This window comes from Gracilinanus agilis, chromosome 2 (genome assembly GCF_016433145.1).
Source record: "Gracilinanus agilis isolate LMUSP501 chromosome 2, AgileGrace, whole genome shotgun sequence".
Classification (NCBI taxonomy): Eukaryota; Metazoa; Chordata; class Mammalia; order Didelphimorphia; family Didelphidae; genus Gracilinanus; species Gracilinanus agilis.
The window spans coordinates 310,412,934-310,437,693 of record NC_058131.1 but is presented as its reverse complement, the minus strand read 5'-3'; the positions used below and the strand labels follow the sequence as shown (position 1 = coordinate 310,437,693).

The window sequence follows — 24,760 nt, the reverse complement described above, 5'->3', positions numbered from 1 at the left end:
CTTAAAGTACTTTGCAGATATTAATTTAATCATTTTTAATGAATGATATTATAGAGGAAATACCAGCTTTGTAATGGATCAGACTATATGACCTCTGAGGTCCCTTTTAAAATCAGAAATTCTTTGATAAAATACAATCATAAATACAAAGTCCAGTATTATTTATCCTTATCTTTGCCTTTTAGTTTGCTCTGTTTCTATTGTTTCTTACTTCCTAACTAAAGTAGGCGTTCCTTCTTTTAGTCTAGCAACAGCATCAAAGGTCAGCACTTGTGATTAGTCTTTGCCATTAATTTATTGACCTGTTCATACTGTGGAGAGAAGAATTCTCTTTTAACCTAGAAGTCCTACTTAGCATCTTCTCTGCATTATCTGCCTCACTTAGGGTATTATATTTAAAAACAAACCCCCCAAAATGATCCATAAAACCCTACCAGGCCCAGAAAAGCTCTTTGGGATCACTCACATCATTTAGGCTTGGGGAGGAGATTCCAGAAAGCCAATTTCTCTACCTCCCTTTCATCTGTTTATAAATTAATCTGCTGCAGAATCTATAGTATTTAGCTATATAGTGCATCTCTTGGTGATTACATTAGGGGGGAAAAAAACCTAAAAAGAAATCCTGTTTTTTTGCATCATATTTGGTTTTTTTAAATTAAAATTTGTATTAATGATTTTAAAATTTAAATTAAATTGATACATTTTATTAATGCCTTTTATTTTTTGATCAGTCATTTCTAGTTATACCCTCCACTCCAGCTTATGAAGCCTTCTTCCCAAAAACAACAACAAAATAGTTCAGCAAAACCATTCAAATGTAATTAAATTAATCAGTTAAATTAATTAATTTAAGGCTTTTAAAAAGTATGAAATATTTCTCTTGTGCCAAGAAATAATGATTTTCTGGTTTATAGTCAGATTGGACATTTGATTTCCATTTGGTACTATATCTGTTTGTGTCTCTGACCATTTATTTGGCTTTATTTAACAAAAACCTCTGTCTTGACTTTTTGTTTTAGGCGTTGCATCATTTCTAATCTGAATTCTCCATACATACACTTTGTGTCCTGTATAGGTGGGATTGGAGTGGGACTGGAGAAGGCCTAAAAAGAGAAGCAAGTTTGTTGTTTTTCCCTGTATTACATTGGGAGTTTGGCTGAAAAGTAATGGTGGTCACAGCCCAATTGCTTTATCTTTTGCCTTAAAATTCTACCTGTATGAATCAAGAGCAAGGAAAAGTGCGCCCCTTGGGAAGGGCCCAAAAGACAAATATTTCCTTGTATGGCAGCTTAATTCAGTCTTAGATATCAGGCTCCATGAGAAGGGAGGATTCCCTGGGGCAGAAAAAGAATTTGCCCTATGAATCAGAGGAGAATTGTCTGAAAGTTAATATGATGAACTGTTGTAAGTGTTGGTGTGTTTCCTGGGGGTTATTTGGACAAGTTCCAAAGTACCACATGATTATGCCTCACCTTTGTTTTGGCTTGAGCCTCATTTCCTTCTTTAGAGTTTTTTCTCAAAGTTGGCAAATAGTGCCATTGGGAGTCACCATATAGAGGAAGGATAAAATAGATGTCCTTCTCCTCTACAGTGTCTGGCAAAGCCAAACTAGAGTTATACATGGTAATATAGAGTTGTGTCAGAGGGAACATTCTAGGGGCACCTGAGGAGGCGAGATTCCCATTTTCTGCAAACCAGGATTAGATTTGATGAGATCTATATTAAATTTAGCATTTTTAGGAGTTGTTTTTTAAAAGAAAATATGAATTCAGATATTTTTATAGAAAGGAAAACATAAGATAAAGTGATTTTAACATGAAACCCTATTATCACAAACTCAGAGAGTACCTATATTTTTGGAATAGCCTCTCTTTTTTGGCCATCAAATATTGCTTGAAATAAATGATTGGGATCCGGGTGGGGCAGTTGGGGGGTGAGAGGACATGATTTTTCTAGAGGTAGGATAGAATAGTGGTTAAAGCTATCCTCAGACTCATAAAGACTTGGGTTTTAGTTCTACCTCTACAATACAAGATGTGTGACCCTGGGTAGGTTATTTAACTTCCCAGTGTTTTGGACAATTCTCCAGTTTATTGAGGGACTTTTCTCATTTGGAAGTTCTCTATACCAATAAAATTATTTGTCTAGTTCCTATCCCTATCTCTATCAATTATAACAGTACTTACCCTGTATTTTGGGCACAATAAAAACTTGGTTAGTAGCAAACAAAGGATCCATTTTCTCAAACTCCAGTTGATTCATGTTGTTCTGGTCTGTCTCCCTTTAAGTGTTGTGTTTTTTTTTTAACTTATAATGATGAATAAATGAGAAAGTTGTAAAAGATGATCCCTTAACGTTTATTCTAACTAGTATTCTACAACTCTATGAATGTAGATTCATTTAGACTTAGATATCCTGATGGGGCAACTAAGCCTTTTCCCCAGTAGTGATCTTCCAATGTGAAAGAGTAATACTTTATGTATTTTTCATCATAAATTTCAATAATCTCAACAAATATGAACAAATTGATAAAGAACTAAAACTCCAAGTCAATGATATAATTCCAGTTATTTACATTTTAGAAAAGACAAACTTTGAGACAATTAAAATATTAATTATGTTTATTTCAACCTCTTTTCTGTCAGTTTGCGCAAGTTTTGCTGCTGTTTATTACATAAATATCAGCGTTCTTATTCTAATTGTTTCACCTTCCTTGTGTGTTTTCTTTCTATTTATCATTTTTTTAATTGAAAGATTTTATTTAATTAATTGATTTAGAATATTTGTCCATAGTTACATTTGTCCATAGTTACATGATTTGTCCATAGTTACATGATTCATGTTCCTTCCCTCCCCTCCTCATTCCTCACCCCTACCCTAGTCAATGAGTAATTCCACTAGGTTTTACATATCTCATTGATCAAGACCTATTTCCATATTATTAATATTTACATTAGGGTGATCATTTAGAGTCTACATCCCTAATCATATCCCCATCAACCCCTGTGATCAAGCTGTTGTTTTTCTTTTGTGTTTCTACTCCCACAGTTCTTTCTCTGGATGTGAATAGCGTTCTTTTCCATAAATCCCTCAGAATTGTCCTGGATCATTGCATTGCTGCTAGTATAGAAGTCCATTACATTCAATTGTGTCACAGTGTATCAGTCTCTGTGTATAAGGTTCTCCTGGTTCTCCTCCTTTCTCTCTGCTTCAGTTCAGTTCAGGTCTTTCCATTTCACATGGAATTCCCCCAGTTCATTATTCCTTTGAGCACAATAGTATTCCATCACCAGCATATACCACAATTTGTTCAGCCATTCCCCAATTGAAGGACATACCCTCCTTTTCCAGTTTTTTGCCACCACAAAAAGCACGGCTATAAATATCTTTGTACAAGTCTGTTTATTTATGATCTCTTTGGGGTACAAACCCAGCAATGCTATGGCTGGATTGAAGGGCAGGCATTCTTTTATAGCCCTTTGAGCATAGTTCCAAATTGCCATCCAGAATGGCTGGATCAGTTCACAACTCCACCAGCAATGCATTAATATCCCAGTTTTGCCACATCCCCGCCAGCATTCATTACTCTCCCCTTCTTTCATTTTAGCCAATTTGCTAGGGGTGAGGTGATACCTCAGAGTTGTTTTGATTTGCATTTCTCTAATTATTAGAACATTTTCTCTTGTGCTTCTTGATAGTTTTGATTTCTTTTATCTGAAAATTGCCTATTCATGTCCCTTACCCATTTATCAATTGGGGAATGGCTTGATTTTTTATACAATTGATTTAGCTTCTTATATATTTGAGTAATTAGACCTCTGTCATTTTTGGTATAAAGATTTTTTCCCAGTTTGTTGTTTCCCTTCTGATTTTGGTTGCATTGTTTTTGTTTGTACAAAACCTTTTTAATTTAATATAATAAAAATTATTTATTTTAAATTTTGTAAATGTTTTATAAATGTTTTCTAACTCTTGCTTGGTCTTAAAATCTTTACTTTCCCATAGATCTGACAGGTAAACTATTCTATGTTCACCTAATTTACTTATAGTTTCCTTCTTTATATTCAAGTCATTCACCCATTCTGAATTTATCTTGATGTAGGATGTGAGATGTTGATCTAAACTTAATCTCTCTCATACTGTTTTCCAATTTTCCCAGCAATTTTTGTCCCCAAAGTTGGATAGTTATCACTTTTAATGGTGCAACAATATGACAGGAAATTGATATGTCACAATTTGTCCAGAGTTTCCTGATTTCTGCCTCTCACATTTTCCTAGAATATTCTGTCTGGAGCCATCCTTTGCTCCTATTAAGATACTTATTTATATCTTATTTTTGCTGTTCAGTTGTTTCAGAGGTGTCTGACTCTTCATGACCCCATTTGAAGTTTGCCATTTCCTTCTCTTGCTCATTTTACAGATGAGGAAACAGATATATTAGGTGACTTTCCCAAGGTCACATAGCTTGTAAGTATCTGAGGCCAGATTTGAATTCAGATCCTCCCTACTCCAGGCCTAGAGCTTTATCTACTTAGCCCCAAGCATTTGTATCTTATCTTTCCTATCAAATCAAGAGCTATACAAATACAGAGATTGTGTTGTTTTTCATCTTCCTATCCCTTGCCCCAAGCACATTGTCTTTCCCATCACAGGTGCTCATTAATATTTGTTGGATTGGCGATATCTCCAGAAGGAGCTAGATTGATGATTTCATAGACTCCTAGCATACCAGAGCTGAGAGAGACATGGAAATGTTATTTTACTGAGAAAACTGAGGTCCAGAGAAGCTAGGTGACTTGTTTCTTTTTAAAACTAGTTAGTGGCAGGGCAAGGACTAAAACTCAGATCTTTTGACTGTCTTATGTTTACACTGCAACATGTTTTTGGAGCTTATCAGCTTATTAAATCTTGGCTGTTTATTTTTAGTGTTTTGTCCTTAAAGGCCTATTTTAAAGGAGTGAAAATAATTCATAATTGGGCAGAATTATGAAAAAGGGATCCTAATGTACCAAGACATGGACAAAATGTGTTTCCTAAAGAAGACATATTTTTACCTGTGCAGTCTCCTTAAGGATGAGTGGAATTGAGGAAATGCATAGGTCTGACACACAAAACCACTTGTGATAATGGATCCAGGTCTATATCCTCCTTTTGAAAGAAGATAAAATTGAACTTTGAACATTCATGGAGCCTCATATGAATCATACTTCCTTCTCTTTTAGTTAGAAGAGTTCAAGATGCATTTCTATCAGTTTTCATCCTAATACTGAAGCATGGTATGCTAGTACTAGGTACTCAGGGAGCAGGAAGAAGGTCCCAATCACATATGTCCTCCATGGAATCTTATGGGAAACCAGAAACAAAAATTGCAGTTAGAAGTTGTGGGAGGGATGAATTATGGTCTTCCTAGGGACATTTTCTTCACACCAAAGAGATTACAGATTTGTTAAATTGTACTCATGCCTGGTGTTTCCTGTTACTGAGAAGCAAAACGATTTTAGGTAGGATTTTCCAGTCAAAGCTAAACTTAAACACATTCCTATGCCTGGATTTAAACTTTACTCCACCATTTTAGGCCATTGTAAAGTCTCATGTGAAAATTATGGACAAGTCAAAGTGTTAAAGTGACCAGGAATTTTCTATCCATTTGTGAAAGTGGTAGAACCTCAGAGTTCTCTAGGCATATCTTGAAATTAGCAGTAAGAGAAAAAAAAGTTTAAATCATATCATTTTTTAAAAAACCCACAAAAACTCTTAACTTTTATTTTAGAATCAATACTGTGTATTGGTTTCAAAGCAGAAGAGCAATAAGGGCTAGGCAATAGGGGTTAAATGACTTGCTCAGGGTTATAAAGCGAGGAAGTATCTGAGGTCACATTTGAACCTAGGTTCTTTCATCTCTAGGCCTGACTCTCTATTCACTGAGCCACTCAGCTGCTTCCTTAAATCATGTTATTTTGTGACAAAGTGTAACAGACCTTTCTAGTAATTTTTTAGAAGATAAGAGGAAAAGGATGAGTTCAGCCTTTGCATTGTTTCAGAGAAGTTACATTTAGCTTTTACTTAAAAGGGAACAAATTAGATTTCAGGATTTCTTATTAGAAATCACTTAGGGCAGTGATGGGCAAACTATGGCCAGCACGGCCCCCTAAAATGTTCTATCTGGCCGGGCGACATTATTCCTAATCTGATGAATACAATGAGTAGGATACAATATAATGAAACTTTGAAAGAGTTGCCTTAGAAACAAACTGACAAATGAGTATTTCCTTTCTTTTGGCCCCCTCTTTAAAAAGTTTGCCCATCACTGACTTAGGGTATAAAAGATTTTGTTAGATTTTTATATTTTAACCTGGAATAGGCATAATATCAAACTAAATAGGGAAAGAGGGAATCCAGAAGTGGCAAAGTAGAGTGAAGGTAGTATAACTCATCTCTATGATATCATTAGAAGCCACCAATAAAACACCTAGAGTGTGTCAGTGCTTCAAAGGTGGCCAGTTCTTCAATCTCCTTAAATCTTATGACCTATTCTTCTCCATTTCAGCCATAAATACCTTGAATCTTACTCACAAGTATAATTCTTTCTTAGTCTAAAACTTTGACATGCTTCTGTTTCTGACTATAATTGATTATTCCTTCTCTTCCTTAATTCCTTTCCTTAAAATAATAATTCCTTTCCTTAATCAATTCTTCACTCTTATCATAATCTCCAGTCACTCCACCACTGAGTTCTTTCACAAGCCATTACTTCTGCTTTCTTTCTTTTCTAATATTGACCCTATTATAATTCACCAATTCAACTTTATGCTGGCATTTACTCTTGAATTTTTTGCCCCACTGTCCTACTGTTGCTCATCCTTTGCCAAACTCCAGCCCTGGATTTGACCCACTATCAAAGTCCTCTTCTCCTAATTATATGCTCCTCAATAGAGATGAAAGAAGTCACACAACTCTACTGATTGGATACACTATAAATTCATGTTATCTGAATTCTGGCCCTCATGGCAACCAGATAATCTTTTTATTCCTCTATAATTGATTCCCTACCTCTGCCTCCACAGAATCTGTTTCAAAGTTTCTCTATTTAGTATTCCAAATTTCCTTTTCCCCTCTCTCCTCAGCTGAAGATCTTAACTGAGAAAATTTAGGTAATTTGCCATGAAATCCCTTATCTCTACTCTTCATCTCAAAATTTCATGATATCATCCTCCATTCTCTCCTCTTTTCCCTTAGTCTCTAATAATGAGGGGACCTTTTACTTTGCCAAGACCAAGCCCACTAGCAGATTAATTATTATTAATTCTAGCAGATTAATTCCTTTCTAAGCTTCAACCTTTTTCTATCTACTGGTTCTTTCTCTCCTGTTTTTATTTTTATTTTTTTTTTCAATTTCTCTCCTGTTTTTAAATGTGCACAAGTATTTCCTATTCTTTTTTTTTTAACCCTTACTTACCTTCCATCTTAGAATTAATATTATGTATTGGTTCTAAGGCAGAAGAGTAGTAAGAGCTAGGCAATTGGGGTTAGTGACTTGCCCAGAGTCACATAGCTAGGAAGTGTCTGAGGCCAGATTTTAACCTAGGACTTTTCCTCTCTAGGCCTGGCTCTCAATCCTCTGAGCCACCCAGCTGCCCCCAGTATTTCATATTCTTAAAAAAAACTTTGACTAGATCGAACCATCCCCTCTTGATATGTTATATCTCTCCTTTTCTCTGCCAAACAACTCTGAAAATATTGTCTAAACTACTCATTGTCATCACTCCTCTGTCCTTACCTTTGCCGTATGGCTTCCAGTCTCATCACTCAACTTAAACTACTCTCTCTAAAGTTACTGGTGGTTTAAGTTGTCAGATGTGATGGTCTTTTCTCCCTAATGCCTCCCCCAAATCTTCAAAAGAAACCTAAATCCCAAAACTCAAACTTTACTATTAATATTAAAGGTGCCACAATTCAGTTCATGGTTTTAAGTTTTTTTTAAGTTCGTGGTCCTGGTGTTTTCCTTCACTCTTCACTCATGTTCATCCCACATATTCTGTCAGTTGCCATAGCTTGCCATTACTTTCTCCACAACAGCTCTCAACCTTTCTCTGTACTTACAGACACACCACTTTATTTCATGTTTTCTTCCTTCTTGGCTGAACTATTATAAAGACCTCCTAATTGATCTCCTCAAACAGTTCTTACACCACTCTGGACCATCTTTCACACAGCTGCCAAAGGAATTTTCCTTAAGTGGACATCTGATCATGGCACTCCCCTCCTCAGGAATACCAGTGGCCCCCTACAGCTAGTAGTATAGACTATCAACTCTTTTTTTTTAGTTTTTAAAGCACTTCATAACTTGGTCTCAACTGATCTTCCAGCTTTTTTGGACATGACTATCTCATCCATACTTCTTACTGCAGCCAGATTGACCTTCCTTGTGTTTCTCATGTGTGACTTTGTACTGGCTGTTTTCATGTCTGGAACACTCTTCTTCCTCACTGCCGCTTCATGGAATTCTTTTCTTATTTCAAGTTGCAACTCAGGAACCACCTGCTACATGAAGCCCTTCCTGATCTTTCCAATTGCTAACACCCTCCTTCCCACACTACTTCGTATTTAATTGTATTTATTATGTATAAACTTACACATGTACTTGTTTTCTCTTCTTTAAAATGTAAACTCCTTGAGAGTAGGAATTATTTAATTTGTAACGACCAGTTCCTAATAGGGTAGTTGGCATATGGTCACTTAATGAATGCATATTGATCAACCGGCTCATTTCTTCCTTTCCTAAGGTTAAGTTTACATGGGATATTTATAGAAAGGGTTGAGGGTATATAGAGTAGCAGACATGATAATGATATGATCAAGCTATGGAGATCAAGCTATGTATTCTGATATCAGCTATTTTAATTACTAAGCTCTCCTTGAAAATAAACCATAATTTTAAAACTACTCATTAAACTGGGCTCTAATTTAAAATAAGACATATGAATCAAATGGACAACTACTCTTTTAATTTCCAGAATTTTTGATGTATGTGGGAATTGGTTTTGCTTTGAAACTGAATTTGAAATAGAATTTGAAAAATTCTATTATCTGGTTAGAATGAAACGTTTTGTTCCAGACTAGGATTTCTAAAGTTTCCAATTTAAAATTTTAATATTAGCTGAAATAAAGATAGATAAGAGAGAGAAAGAGAGCTATTGACCTCTGATGAACAATTTCTTCAATTTCTTACTATTTCTAGGGTTGTAATCCCCTGGCTCAGACAGGGAGAAGCAAACTTCAGAATCAAAGGGCTGTGTTAAACCAACAGATCATGAAAGCTGTTCGGATGAGAAATGGTGCTGAAAATCTTTTGAGGTATGTTGTTGCTATTTCTGCTTCTAAAGCAACTGGAATTGGCATCTCTGCCTTGAACATTTTGTGGTCAGCTTAGCAGTTCCTCTGCTTTCTTGAGCCAATGCTCAGGAAGTTATGGATTTCATATGTTACTTTATGTTCTGTGTCTTTTCAATGCCTCCCATCCATACAGATGGAGCTAGTGGTCCAGATTCACAGAACCAGAAGGGACCTCTGAAACTCTTTGGTCCAACCAGGACCAGAACAAAAATCTCTTCTACTGTATACAAGAATCTCTTCTACTATATACACTGTTCAGTGATTGGTCATCTAGCTGCCTTTGATTGAAATCTTATAGTGAGGGAAAATGATCCCCTCCTAAGGCCAATCCTTCCTTTCTTTTTTTTTTTTTTCTGTTCTCTGTCTCCCTCTCCCTCTCTCCCCCTCTTCATCCCCATTTCCCTCTTTCTCTCTCCCTTCCCCTTCCACTTCCCCTCCTCCCCTCTCCCTCTTCCTTTAACCTTTCCCTCTCTACCTCTCTCCCTCTCCACCTCCCCCTCTCCCTCTTCTTGAGGGCAGAGTCTGTATTTTTGTTTGTATTTGTATTCCCAGCTCTTTTATCTGTGCCCAGGCACATAGAAAAGTATTTAATAAATACTTGCTGACTATTCCTCACAAACAAACAAACAAAAAAAGAAATCTCTTACTACATATCTACATGGTCAGGCCAAATAAATTCCCATGTTAATTACGATTCTTTCTAAGATGAGTGGAGGGTTTCATCTTTCTTCTTTGGATCCTAGCTTATCATTTTTTAAAATCTCATTACAAACTTAGTAATGATATTGCTGGATCAAAGGGTATGCAGTCTTTTAAAGACCTTTGGGCATAATTCCAAATTGCCTTCCAGAATGGTTGGATCAATTTACAACTCCACCAGCAATGTACTAGTGTCCCAATTTTACCACATCCCCACCAACATTTATTATTTTCCTTTATTGTCATATTGACCAATTTACTAAGTGTGAGATTGGTATGTGAGGTTTTTTCTTGACTCAGACAGATATAACCCCTGATTTTAGAAGAGAAAATTTAGCATTGAGTCTCATTCTTAACCCTTTTTAAATAAAGGACTCTGACTTTTCCTCTTTTAAAAAGTTTAAGCTGTGAATGATGCCCTTCTTTCTGTGGGTCCATGGTCAAAATGGAATTCCTTTTAGATCCTCTTGGAGGATCTTCTGTTCTTGAGCACCTGTTTCAGGGAGGCAAATGGTATTTACTCTTGGCAAAATGGTTCCTTTGGGGCAGTGGGGGAAAGTATCTTTGATTTCTTGCTTTCCAGGAAATCACAATATTTTAGGAGGGAATGATGGGCTGATTCTTGTATGAAAGGGAACCAATCTATTTCTAGATAGCCAGAGTGCCTCCTAATTAGGGGTTGTAGGTAACCTTGAAGTTGAAAGAAGTAATAGAGATTCTTAAGATTACATATATGTATTGACAGCCAAAACAACCCTGACAGCTAGCCATGTGTCAGCAGGGCTACTTATTTAAAATGCCAGTTCCTTTATATGACTACTTTGATTAGAAAAGAAAGGTCAATCAGTAATTATTGTAAGTAGAGCATTTACCAGGAAATTAAAAAAAAAAACTGGTTCATCACAAACATAGTCAGAGAACCAACCTTTGAACCTATGGTTACAGAATTTAAAATTCAGATTTTCATATGGAACCAATTGTGAGGAGACAGTATTGCTAATAGTCAGTGTTGGACTTATAGTTTATTACACATGTATTAGAATCTTGCCTCTGACACTGTACCTTCATTTATAAAGTGCCCATAATACTTAGATCTTCCTCAGAACTTGATTATGAGGTCCAGATGACTATATATATATATATACACACACACACACATGCATAAATATATATATATATATATTTGCGTGTCTGTTTTTATAAAACTTAAAAGTGCCACGTAAATGCCAATTGTGATGACGATGATAATGACAGTTGCGAAGAGGTGGGTTAAAGAGGTCAACAGGAAGGACAGAGGATCTTGGCCATCCAGAACTCTTTTTTCTTTTCTTTTTTTTTTTTTTAAACACCCTTTCTGTCTGCCTTTGGTATGAATTCTAAGATGGAAGAGTAGTAAGGACTAGGCAATTGGGGTTAAGTGATTTGCTCAGGGTAACATAGCTAGGAAGTATCTGAGGCCAGATTTGAACCTGGGTCCTCCAGACCCTGTGCTACCTACTTGCCCCCATCTAGTACCTTTGTGACTCTGGACTTTAGTTTCTTCAGCTGTAAAATAAGGACATCAGATTAGATGGACTTCTAAGGTATCTCTTCCAGCTCTTAGTATGTGATTATGTTTTTTATTCAACTGTATTCAGCTTTTGGTCTGTATTTTATTTTGTCTGTAGCTCACAAAGATATGTAAATCTCACTGGTGGCAGTAGCCTCCTGAAGTGGGCATTCTGGTTGGAAAGAATTTAAAGTTTCTTTAGGCTTAACCTATAAAAACAATCAGAGCAATGGCTATTTTGAAATAACTCCCCTTTTTTACATGAATGGATTTCCAGATATTTTGTCTTCATTTTCCTTTGGGTGGTGTTTGGTTCCATTCCATTAACTCCCCAAGTAAGTAACTATTCTGAGCATTCAAGCAAAACTAAAGCAGCATTGTAAAGTTGGCCCTCTACTTGTATTTGCCTTTTGGGGGGAGGTATGTTAATTATTTTCAACAATGACCTAAAAGTTCAAAGTGCCACTTTCCATAGAATGCTCTCAGAGGAAAGCAGAAAGGTATTTATTAAACTGATTCAGGGAAGCCAATATTTTCTTAACTGCAGAGCAACCAAGAAGTTGTTAAAGCAAATATGGTATTTCAGTGCTCCTTGACTGCTCTGCATAGTGAACCTAATGAGCCACCCAAAAAGGATTCTCTAGCAGGTGCCTGTAGGGTAAAGGGTAGTTTCAACCACAGACCAAACCTCTGATTTTTCAGGTTCTCTGGCATGTCACTGGAGGCCAGTTCCCAATGTGACATGCAGAGTGCTCTTGGGATGAAAAAAAAGGGGGAAATTACTTTCTTTTAAAATAAAGGCAGCTAGGTGGCTCAATAGATTGAGAGCCAGGTTCAGAGATAGTAAGTTCTAGGTTCAAATTTGACCTCAGACATTTCTTAACTGTGTGACCCTGGGCAAGTCACTTACTTTCTTCAGTTCAAATTTGGCCTCAAACATTTATTAACTGTATGACCCTGAGAGAGTACTTCATCCTTTTTGCCTCCGTTTCCTCATCTGCCAAATGAATTGGGGAAGGGAATGGCAAACCACTCTAATATCTTTGCTAAGGAAACCCCTAATGGGATCACAGAATTGGACATAACTGAAAACAACAAATCCAGATTGTATGGGATAAGAAGAAGTGAAAAATACATGATTGTGAAGAAGTTATAAGCCTGGGACACTGGAAGGATAGAGGTACTTTTGACAGAAATTGGGAAATTTGGAAGAGGGAAAGTTTTTTTGGGGAAAGAAAATGAGTGGTTTTAGACATGCTAAATTTGAGATGTCCTAGAAGACATCCAGATTGAAATGTCTGATAGGCAATTAGTGATGTGGAACAGAGGCTCAGCATATACATATATGTATAGCTATAGATAGAGTCATCTGCACAGTAGTAATAGTTAAACCCATGGTAGCTAATGAAATTACCAAGAAAAAGAGTTTAGAGGGAAAAGAAAAGGCAGCCTACTCAAAACCATGGGGAACACCCACAGTTAGGAGTCATGATGTGGATAATGAGTTAGCAAAGGAGGCTGAGAAGTTGACATTCAGGTAGGAGGAGAACCCCAAAAGAGGAATATCACAAAATCTCAGAGAAGAGAAAGTATCTTGGAGGAAAGAGAGATCAGCAGGAATCAAATGAAGCAGATGGGTCAAGAAGGAGAATAACTACAAAAAGACCCTTAGAGCTGGCAGTTGAAAGAGCAATTTCAGTTGAGTGATGAGATCAGAAGTCAGATTACAATCAAGAGCCTGTTTCTCTGTGAAGGTCTTACCTACTGGGAGCAGGAGAGGAGAAATAGACATGCCGGAATGGAGACAAAGATCACATACCCCTTCACCTGAGTGGCTAGGCAAGGTTCTATTGCTTATTTCAAGAATCTGGGTTCAGGGCGTAGAAAGTTGTGGCTTCTCTTGGAAATCTATGATGGTGGCCTGTGAAATTTTAAACAAGTCAGTGTTATTAAATGAGTTTCAAACTAATATAATCTTAAGCAAATTGCTTTTTCTCATTTGTAGAATGAGATTAGACAATTTCTAAGACCCTTTCCAACTCTGATTCTAAGGCTTTCCTACTACAAAAATGTGTAGACCATATTTATATAGCTGCAGTAGCTTGAAAGTAATGACCTAGTTACTCCAGATCATCAGTTCCAAAAGAGAGATGAGGCCATTTCTTTCCTGTGCTGTGCATGAGTGCCTAATTGCTTTTTTTTATCAGGCAAGCCTAGTACTGTCTTCATTCATATCTGCAACAGAAAGAACAAGCTGAAAACAACAGACACATTTGCCGGGTGAAATGGGCCAAAAAATGTGGTCACATCTGACAATAAGTAATTCACTTTGACAGAGCCAAATAAACAAAATCAGAGTCCTAGGAGTGAGATACACCTTTTGGTAATGAACCCTCATCAGAAATAGAAATTGAGCCAAAAGTTATTAATATTTAGTAATCATAATCAAAGCTTACAATTGTCATCCTGTTAATTTCCGTGTGAATAATAATGATAAATGCTAACATTTTATACAGTGGTTTAAGATTTGCATGGCACTTTTATATACATTATCTCCTTTGATACAAGAACCGTGTAAGATGGTTCCTATATGTATTATCACACCCATTTTAAAGATTTTAAAGATAAGAGTTATCATTCCCATTTAAAACTGACACTCAGATGGGTTTAGGTGACTTGATTATGGTCACCCAGCTAGTATGTGTCCTAAGCAGGACTAATAGAGTCATAGATGTAGAGGAACCTTAGAGGCCATTTTGTTCCATCCCATCTTTATAGATAAGGGAACTGAGTCACAGAAGGTGGAATGACCTGACCAAGGTCCCATAGGTAGTAAATTCAAGAGGCAGGACTCTATTCAAAATCTTGGCTGACTCTAAGTCTAATGTTTACTCTAGCTCCTTTCCTGAAGAACTAAGGTGATGAATTCTGTCCTAATCCCATTGTTGAATACTCTGGTTATATAACTCCCATTTTGGGATACCTCTTTAACTCAGCATTTACAGATTTGCAGTTTGGGCCCTGGGGGACAGCTGTCATGTTCAAAGTTCTCTGTGGGTCCTAATACTATAATAGTAGCTCAAAATACTATACTACATGTAGTATACTTAATACTGTGGTATGTTGTTTCATTGTTTTAGTTGTGTCCTACTCCCTGTGACCTCATTTGGGATTTTCTCAGCAAAGACACTGGAGTGGTTTGCCATTTCCTTCTTCAGCTCATTTTACAGATGAGGAAACTGAAGCCAATAGGGTTAAGCAACTTGCCCAGAGTCACACAGCTAGTAAGGGTCTGAGTGAGATTTGAACTCAAGATTTGAGTCAGCCTAACTCCAAGCCCAGCACTCTACTACCCTACCCAGCTGCCCTTGGTGTTATCTAGCTGCCTGCTGCCCTCTATTATAGTATATTTAATACTATAGTATTGTTCGCAAGCCCTTGCCAGTATACTTCCTTTTAATATTCAACCTGAAGAAAAAAACAGCTTAAACCAAAGGCATATACAAAAATGGTACAGTAAGAATGGTAGTTATACATTATTATTCTTCATTAACCTGGGGTTCACTCTCACAAATATAGTATCTGTGTGGGCACAAAGAGTGGGCACAAACTTAGAGCATATTAATAATGAGGTACTCACATAGGGAATACATGAAGTCAAAAGAAATCTATGCTTCCCCTACTACAAGATTCCAAGGTCCTTTTCTTGTGATGTTTTCATGCTGCTTCCTCTGGGTTCAAACCTGTGGCTGGGTGGGTCACTTTGTTGCACTTCCTTGGACTTAGCCTCTACACAGCTAGTTCTCCCTCTTAAATTAAAAATATACATTTTTTTCAATCACACATAGAAACCATTTTTGATGATTGCTTTTTTGATATTTCACAATTCACTTTTCCTGCTTTGAGGCAATAAATAGTGTGATTTAGGCTATAGCAGTGCTTTTATTCAATACATGTTCCTCACGCCATGAAAGAAAACACATCATACATGCAATAAAAAAACTCATGAAGGAAATAAAGTGAAAGATGGAATGCTTTGATTTGCAATTGGATTCCAACAGATAATTATTTGACTGTGGATAGCATTTTCCATCATGAATCCCTTGGGTTATCTTGGAATCTTGCTTTGCTAAGAATAGTTTAGTTCGTCACACAATATTTCTTTACTGTATACAGTATTCGCTTAGTTCTGCTCACTTCACTTTGCCTCAATTCATATGAGTCCTTCCGGGTTTTTCTGAACTCATCCTGTTCATCATTTTTTATGGTACAATAGTATTCCATTACAACCATATTTCACAACTTGTTCAGTCATTCCCCAATCAAAGGACACCCCCTCAGTTTCCAGTTCTTTGCCACTACAAAAAGAGCTGCTAATTTTTTTTTTTTTGTACAAGCAGGTCCTTTCACCCTAACTCTTGTCTCTTTAGGATAGAGACCCAATAGTGATATTGTTGAGGCAAAGATATCCATAGTTTTATGGGCCTTTAGGTAGGGTCCATATTGTTCTCCAGAATGGTTATATCAGTTCACAGTTCCACCAACAGTGTCCCAGTTTTCCCACATTCTCTCCAACATTTATCATTTTCCTTTTTGGTATGTTAGTCAATGTGATAGATGTAAGCTGATATCTCTGAATTGTTTTAATCTGCATTTCTCTAATCAATAGTGAAAAAATAGCATTTTTTCATTATTATAGATAGTTTGAATTTCTTCATTTCAGAACTACCTGTTCATACTCTTTGACCATTTATCATTTGGGGAATGCTTTGCATTCTTGTAAATTTGACCTAGTTCTCTACATATTTGAGAAATAAGGCCTTTGTCAGAGACATTTACTATAAATTTTTTCTCCCAATTTGTTGTTTCCCTTCTAATCATTGGTTTTGTATGTACAAAAACTTTTAAAATTCAAGTTAATTAAAATTACCCATTCCATTTTTTGGGTAATATTCTCTATTTCTTGTTTGGTCATAAATTCTTCCCTTATCCATAACTATGACAGTTAAACTTCCCCATGTTCTCCTAATTTCTTTCTGGTTTCTTCCTCCCTCCCTCCCTTCTCTCTCCTTTCCCTCTCCTTTCCCTCCTTCCTTCCATTCATCCATCCTTCCTTCCTTGAGAGTTAAGTGACTTGCCCAAGGTCACACAGCTAAGAAGTGTCTGAAGCCAGATTTGAACTTAGGACTTCTCATTTCTAGGACTGGCTCTCAACCCACTGAGCTACCCAGCTGTTCCCATTTTGACTTTATTTTGATGTATGGGTTGTTCTATGCCTATTTTCTGCCATATCTTTTTCTAGGTTTCCTGGCAGTTTTCATCAAATAATGAGTTTTTCCCCTGAAAGCTTGGATCTTTAGGCTTATTGAACTCTAAGTTACTATTGTTATTAACTATTGTTGATTACCTAACCTATTCCCTTGACCTACTACTCTATTTCTTGGCTAATACCTGATTTTTTTTATGATTACCACTTTATAGTATAGTTTGGGATCTGGCATGCCTAGTCTTCCTTGTTTCATATTTTTTCCCATTAATTCCCTTGATATTCTTGACCCTTGGTTTTTCCAAATGAATTTTGTTATTTCTTTCTAGCTCTATGAAATAATTTTTGGTTAGTTTGAATGATATGGCATTGAATAGGTAAACTAATTTAGGTAGCATTATCATTTTTATTATGTTGGCTCAGCCTATCCATGAGCAATCAATGTTTTTTCAATTGTTTAGGTTTGACTTTGTGTAAAAAAGTGTTTCATACTTGTGTTCAAATGGTTTCTCAGTTTGTCTTAGTAGGTATACCTCCAGGTATTTTATATTGTCTACAGGTATTTTACCTTTTTTTTTTTTTTTTTTTAAACCCTTAACTTCTGTGTATTGACTTATAGGTGGAAGAGTGGTAAGGGTAGGCAATGAGGGTCAAGTGACTTGCCCAGGGTCACACAGCTGGGAAGTGTCTGAGGCCGGATTTGAACCTAGGACCTCCCGTCTCTAGGCCTGGCTCTCAATCCACTGAGCTACCCAGCTGCCCCTGTCTACAGGTATTTTAAATGGAATCTCCTTTTCTCTTTTGCTATTGGATTTTGTTGGTGGTAAACTCGTTTTCTCTTAAATCCATAGTTCCACAAATAACTCTATTTGAGGCTGTATTCTGCCCTCAAGTGTCAGTATCTGTTTCTGACTTTCTAATGAATACTCTCCTTCTATGTGAATATATCTGTTATAAAGCCAGAGAGAAAAGTTCCCTTTCTTCCCTACAGTCTCCTACCCAAAGTTTAGGGATCACACTACACAAAACTGTTTCTTGACTGATGTTTCAAAAGGCCACCAAGAGTTTGGCCAGTCTGAATAACCAGTGCCTAGCTTCTCTTCCAATTCCAACAGGGAAATTTTCCCCTCCCTTCAGAAAGTTTTGCATAGACACATTTTTGCACTTAGTTTAAACAAATTTTACCTCATTCCCTGTGTTATCTGTTCCTTTGGTAGGAGGGATGGGAGGGGTGCACTGAAGAAGATTTATTTACTATAGTTAGATTTAAAAAAAATCTCAAACTGTGATGGTACTTAATAGGTGAAACTTTTCGAATGTTGAACTTCATATTGTGTCTATAGAATAATAGCTCATAGCAAATAAGTAGCTTACCTTTTTGCATTCTTAACAGTTTCTAAAAGCTACCCAAATTTTCCTACAAGTTACATTACTAGAAAAAAAATTAACTTTCTGTAATATGTAGTATTATACTGTCTTTTGTGATAGACAGTTAAATTAGACTTTTCAAGAAATAGAAATTTGTGTCCTTTACGTGGGACCATTCATCTAGAGAGAGGCGTAGCTAGGATAGTTAATGATCAGTGGGATTCCTGATCTTTGGAAATACTTCTTTGGCCTTCATGGATTGCAACATTATCTTTTTGGTTCTTAAATCAAGTAATTGAACTTCTAGTTCTCTAAAGATCACATATATATTCAGGAGGAAAATTAAGATAAAAAAGAAAGATCAACTGCCTTTTTATGAAAGATCTTAAAGCAAATTAGTCCTCATCTTTTCCTAATGATAGCTCAGATAGACAGTTCAAATAAGACTTGGGTCATGGGATTGATCTTCCTCCTGCATGGTCCAAGTTGCTTTTGCTTTATTTTGTCTTGAAATAATGTGTCTTCTGACCCACATTCATCATTTGAGAAAATATAGAGTGCAGAGTGATAGACTATGGGAGTCAAAAAGTCTTGGATTAAAATTTTGCCTCTGATACTTAAAAACTGGGTGACCAATAGTTAAGTTCTTTAACTTGTCTAAGCCTTATTTTCTTCAACTATAAAATGAAGAAAATAATATGATATATCATAGGGTTGTTGTAAGAACTTAATGTGTATAAAAATATTTTGCAAGTTTTCAAGGGCTATATTTTTGTTATTATTATTGATGCAAATCCATTTGCACTACAGATAGTGGAAAAACAATTCAAAATGCATGTCCCTTCTGAGGTATAATCTGTTGCTTATCTTTGCAGTTGAATGAGTAGTATTTCAATGAATGTTATAGTGACTCACTATAAATTTTCTAAAATAGTGATTCCTCTGCCTTTTACAGCTATTGATCCAAATGAAAAATTAAATCATGTAAATAGAAATGTAATTGAAATATTGAAAATCTTAAATCCCAAGGAGAATTAAGACAAAACAAAATGGTTCAAGAAAGACAATACTAATGTTAGTCTTTTGTTTTTATGGCCTGTTCTTCTGGTTTTATCTGTGAATACTCTACAGTGTAGTACAAAATTGATTTGATTTAAAAACCTACCTACCTACCCCTCTATCTATATCAATTCCTTCTACTCCTTAGTAGAAGGAGTTTTGTTATCAGTGAAATTCCCTCTCCTGGCATAGATCAACAGCTCATCTGTAACTTAATAAAGATAATTATAAAAAAGTGAGAGAAACCTTAAATGTGGTCTTTTAAGGCATCATGCAGTATCGGAATAACACAAGATGAAAATTTATGGAGCAGCTCATTGGCATAGTGGATGGAGTGCCTTGGAGTCAGTAAGGCACTCCTCTTAGCCTATTTCTTCATCTATAAAATTGGGTTATAATAGTGCCTACCTCACAGGATTGCTATGAGGATCAAAAGAGATGATTATTTAGAATGATGTGCAAACCTTAAAGCATTATACAAATGTTACCCATTTATTATTCTTCAGAAATTTTAGGGAGCCTTTTTTTCTATAAAGATTATCTACTTTTTTCATGGCTTATTTTGATACTTTCATGGATATATGATTCCATGGAACAATTTGGGTACTTCTCCCAGCAGTGCAGATTACAAAGTATCTATACTTGTCCATCCTATTCAACTCACGTACATTATCCTCTAAATCTACACTCCATAACCTGGAGGCTTTTGAGTTCCCTTGATATTATGTGGATATCAGCAGAGGACACAGGTTGTCCATCTGTAGGCTATCTCATGCTCTTGATATGTGATCAGGCCAGCTGGTTTTCCAGGCATTTTGACTGACATGTTTTATACTATTCTCCTCCATAATTCATTTTTAATGTGTTGCACCATTCTCCAACACACCATATCGTCCTCTGTTATCCTTTGGGTGACACATAGCTTCAATTCTTCTGAAACTGTGGCATTCATTGACTTGAAGTCATATAATATCAATGGAAGAAATTGGTGATAAAAATGTGAGCCTTGTGATTTAGAGCAAAACTTGGAACCGTTAAAAAACAAAACAAAACAAAAGATAATCTACCCTATTTCCCAAATTCAGTCTGTTCTACTCTCCTCTTCTTGTGCAGTGCCATATCTAGCTCATTGTCCATTGTTTTTACCAATGGTTTTCAGAATAGGGAACATGCACCCCAGGATGTGCAAACATGATCCATTGAGGTATCCGAAGAAAATGTTAAAATTGAGAAGAATAATTTATTGATAATATGATGGTTTGCTTAGAGAATCCTGGGGTTTCAGCAAATAATCTAAAAGAGAGAGCCGTTTTAGTGACATCATGGGCCACAAATTAAAGCCATATAAGTTAAATCAATGTCTTTTTATATGATAATAAAAATCCATTCTCATTATCCATTCAAAATAACCACAAAACACATAATACTTCTGGAAGTCAGTCTACTAAAGCACACTTAAGACTTGTATAGATAAAATTAAAAATGCACCTTTTGAGAAATAAGGAAAAACTGGAAGAATATTCAGTGTTCATGACTAGGCCATGACATTTTTTAATAAAAAATCAAACTACCAAAGATAGATATAGATATACATGTATTTATAGGTAGAGACAAAATAACAATTCTTTTAGAGAAACAAAAACTTAAAATACCAAGGGAAAGCATGAAAAAAGGTAGGAATGAAGGGTAAATAATACTTCTGTACCTTTTTTTGTACTTTAAGGCAGCAACCATAGAAAATATTTGGTCCTGGCTTAAAGGAAAAAAAGACCAGAAAAACAGATCAGTGGAACAGAGTAGGCAAAGAAGAATCAGATGTATTTGAACTCAATAATAATCTAGTGTTTAAAAATAGAAATTACCTAAGAAAAAACAATCTACTTGGTGAGAAATGCTAGGAAAACAGAAAACAGTCCATCCAAAATTAAACTTAGATCTCCATCTTACCATATATTTTAGAGTAAATTAAAAATGGTGGGAAATGGGAACTATGTAATGAATATCATACCAGTTAAAGTTAGAAGAGAAGCATATCACATACCTTTCCCAGCTATGACTAGAGGATGAATTCTTAAGTAAAAAAAGGGATAGAGGAAATGGCAAAAGATAAAATACATAACTGATTAGATGAAACTGAAAAACTTTGCACAAACAAAATGAATGTGCCTAGGACAAAAAGGGAAGCCGTTTAATGGGGAAAAATCTGCATTAAATTTCTCTTGGTTTGGTCTTCAAGATATATAAAAATGAAAATAAACATTATGTATCTATGTTTGTACATATTATAAATTTAAAAAACCATTCCCAATAGATATTTGATCAAAGTATAGAAACAAACAACTTTCAAAAGAAGAAATGCAAACTTCTAACAATTTTATGAAGAATGTTCTAAATCACTAATAATAAAAGAAATGGAAATTAAAGCAACTGAGATTTCACTACCACCCTGAAACTTGCAAAGAAAACAAAAAATGAGAATAGTTAGTGGGAGATCAGTAACAAAAAGGAAGGCTCCATATATACTGAAAATATTTATAGCAGTACTTTTTATGGTAGCAATAGATGGTATCATCTATTGGGGAATGGCTAAATAAATTATAGTATATTACTGTGTAAGGAATTAAATTTTATGGTTGGACTAAATATATGAGAATTCTAAGATAGTACTGTGGTCACCGATTTTAAAATTAATACAGCTCAAGTCAAAATGACTTTTAGCAGCTTTTATTTACAAAGAGCGTGGAGAGACCAAAAGTAGAGAAATGAAAAAGAGGATAGAGGAAATACCTATCTTACCACATGAAATATTTCTCCAGTGCTCAGCTCAACCCACACAGGGCTTGTTAAACCCTCAGCCAGAGGACTTGGTGGTGAATTAAGCAAGGGTTCAACCCATGTGGCCTCCTCCAGGAAGGGGAGGCCTCTCTGGAACTAATCTCTCCAGAAGCCAGGAAAGGAGGGTCAGCTTTTCACTCACTGGGAGAAGATCCAAACAGAGAAGATCCAGAAGCAATCTTACCAAGAAGCAATCCCAAGAGCCAGAATCCCAGGTCCAAGTGAAGCCAAAGACCAAAGTCCCAAGATGAAGTCCTGAAGGAGAGGATCCTCCAACCCAAAAATTCAGGATAAAGACCTCTTGCACAGGAAGTTCCTAATCTTTTATAGTCCTTTTTTATGTCATTTCCTGTCCTTTCCTCTACTTTATGGAGACCAATTGCAGTCTTTAAATTTGCTTAGCACTGCCCAGGGGGTGGTCAGTTGCTTCTGGAGTTGTCACCCTCTGTAGTAAGTGGCTTGTGGACCTCCCCTACTTAATGTTAAGTAGGAGTATCTACGCTTTTGGTTGATTAAATTTAAAAGTAGGCAAGGGGAGAGTCAATTCCATCTTCACAACTGTAATGGAATTATTACTATGCTGACGCTTTAAGAAATAATGAATGCAGAGACTTGTGGAAATATTTGGATTAACTTACAAAAAACAAAGTAAGCAGAGCCAGGAAAACAATACATACAATGACTATAACATTGTAATTGGAAAGAACAAGCACAAAACAATCAAAACTGAATACTATAAAATTATAATTCATAATAAATATAATAAACATAATGGTTAGCTCCAAAGAAGAGTTTTGAGAAGACACCTTCCCCTGACTTGTTTTCAGGGAGGATCATGGGTAAAGAATGCTGTTTCTTTTGATATATTGGTTAATTTTGCAGAACTTTTTTCCCTCTTCTTCTTTAAAAAAAAATTTCAAAACATTTATGAAGTGCTTGCTATGTGCCAGGCACAAAGCTTAGCTGGTAGGGATATAAATACAAGCAAGATAATAAGGATTTTATATTCTGATGGAGAAACATAACATGTAAAAGAGGGGAGCAGGGGAAGTATGAAGGAAAACAGGGTACACATAGCCTATGGAGATGTAGCCTTCAAGTTGTGGTTGAGGCATGGCTCTAGGCAACATAAGACTTATCAGAGACCCAGGTGGTTCTAGAAGTGAAGTCAAGGTTCTGGTGGGTACCAGGTAAACTCTAATGGTGTAGAGATGGCATATGTGTGGAAAATTTAGGTGATTTTAAAACAAGGTACCTGTTTAGAATATTTTTATATTCACTCTCATATAAATCTTGCTGAACACATGTGATATGGATAGATGTGATCTGGAATCTGAAGCACTCCATCTCCAAGGAAGGTCATGATTTCCATTCTTTGTGGAGAGTAGGAAGAGGGCCATGCATGCAAGGCTAGGCCAGCAGAGGCTTCCCTGCCAGTAGAGGCAGGAGCCAGGACTACTGTGATAGGAGATTTCTTCATCACTCTCCTGTCCCCAGGAGCATTATTGGGCTAGAATTATCACTGTCTACCACATCTCAAATGCCTGTAGTTTATAGGAGCATGAAAAGTTCAGAATAAAGGTCTGATTTTCTGGTTATCTTAAGGAGAGGTTAATTCACTTTCACCAACTTAGCTTCCTCCACCCAAATGCTAGTGACACAAATGATCATCATGGATAGTAAGTAAACCTCTTTAGTAAAAAAAAAAAAATTAGAAAAAGTTAATATAGTTTAGAGTTATATAAACAATAGAATTATTAGAGTTTTAAGGAGAAAATCATGTGTGTGTGTGTGTGTGTGTGTGTGTGTGAGAGAGAGAGAGAGAGAGAGAGAGAGAGAGAGAGAGAGAGAGAGAGAAAGAGAGAAAAGTCTGCCCTTAGTGGCCTTCAGGGCTGCAGACATGGGGAAATGAAGAGTCATGTTAGAAGCTGGGATCTGCACATGATTATAATTCTGGAAAGATCTCTACTACACTTTTTATTTAATTTTATTTTTTAAACCCTTATCTTCTGTTTTAGAATCAATACTGTATATTGGTTCCAAGGCAGAAGAGTGGTAAAAGCTAAACAATGGGGATTAAGTGACTTGCCCAGGGTCACATGGCTAGGAAGTGTCTGAGGCCAAATTTGAACCCAGGACCTCCTGTCTCCAGGTCTAACTCTCAATCCACTGAGCTACCCAGCTTCTCCCTCTACTATACTGTTTAGAATTCATGATGACTTTCTTCTCATGCAAAATGTTTATACCCCTGCAGGTATGCAGTATCATCACTTCATTGGTCTCTCAAATAATCGAGTCTTTTTTCTCTCTCTATTTATAGTATATTATAGCATAATGCTGCCCCTTAGGACACCTTCTCCAGGGTTAGATGGAAGTGAAGTAATATCAATAAGTTATATCAATAGTTATATCAATAAAGTATATTTTTAAAAAAACTGAATAATCATTTTTCCGCTTCCCCTCCCCTGTGTTTCATTATCCTATCATTGCAATAGTAGTGTATGCCTGCTGTGTCTCTTGACCTGGTCTCTGTATGCTTCCTGGACTCTAGGACCTAATGATACAGTGAAAACAGGTAGCCTCTGCCTGAG

At 36.2% G+C, this 24,760-nt stretch overlaps 1 protein-coding gene across 1 annotated transcript in view; it reads left to right on the top strand.

Annotated features, from left to right (window-relative positions):
• Positions 1 to 24,760, top strand: part of RHPN2 (rhophilin Rho GTPase binding protein 2) — a 74,994-nt gene that overhangs the window by 18,547 nt on the left and 31,687 nt on the right. The window contains exon 2 of the mRNA XM_044664185.1: positions 9,239 to 9,354. Within this exon, the coding sequence (XP_044520120.1) occupies positions 9,239 to 9,354 (116 nt within the window). The remainder of the gene's footprint in view (positions 1 to 9,238; positions 9,355 to 24,760) is intronic.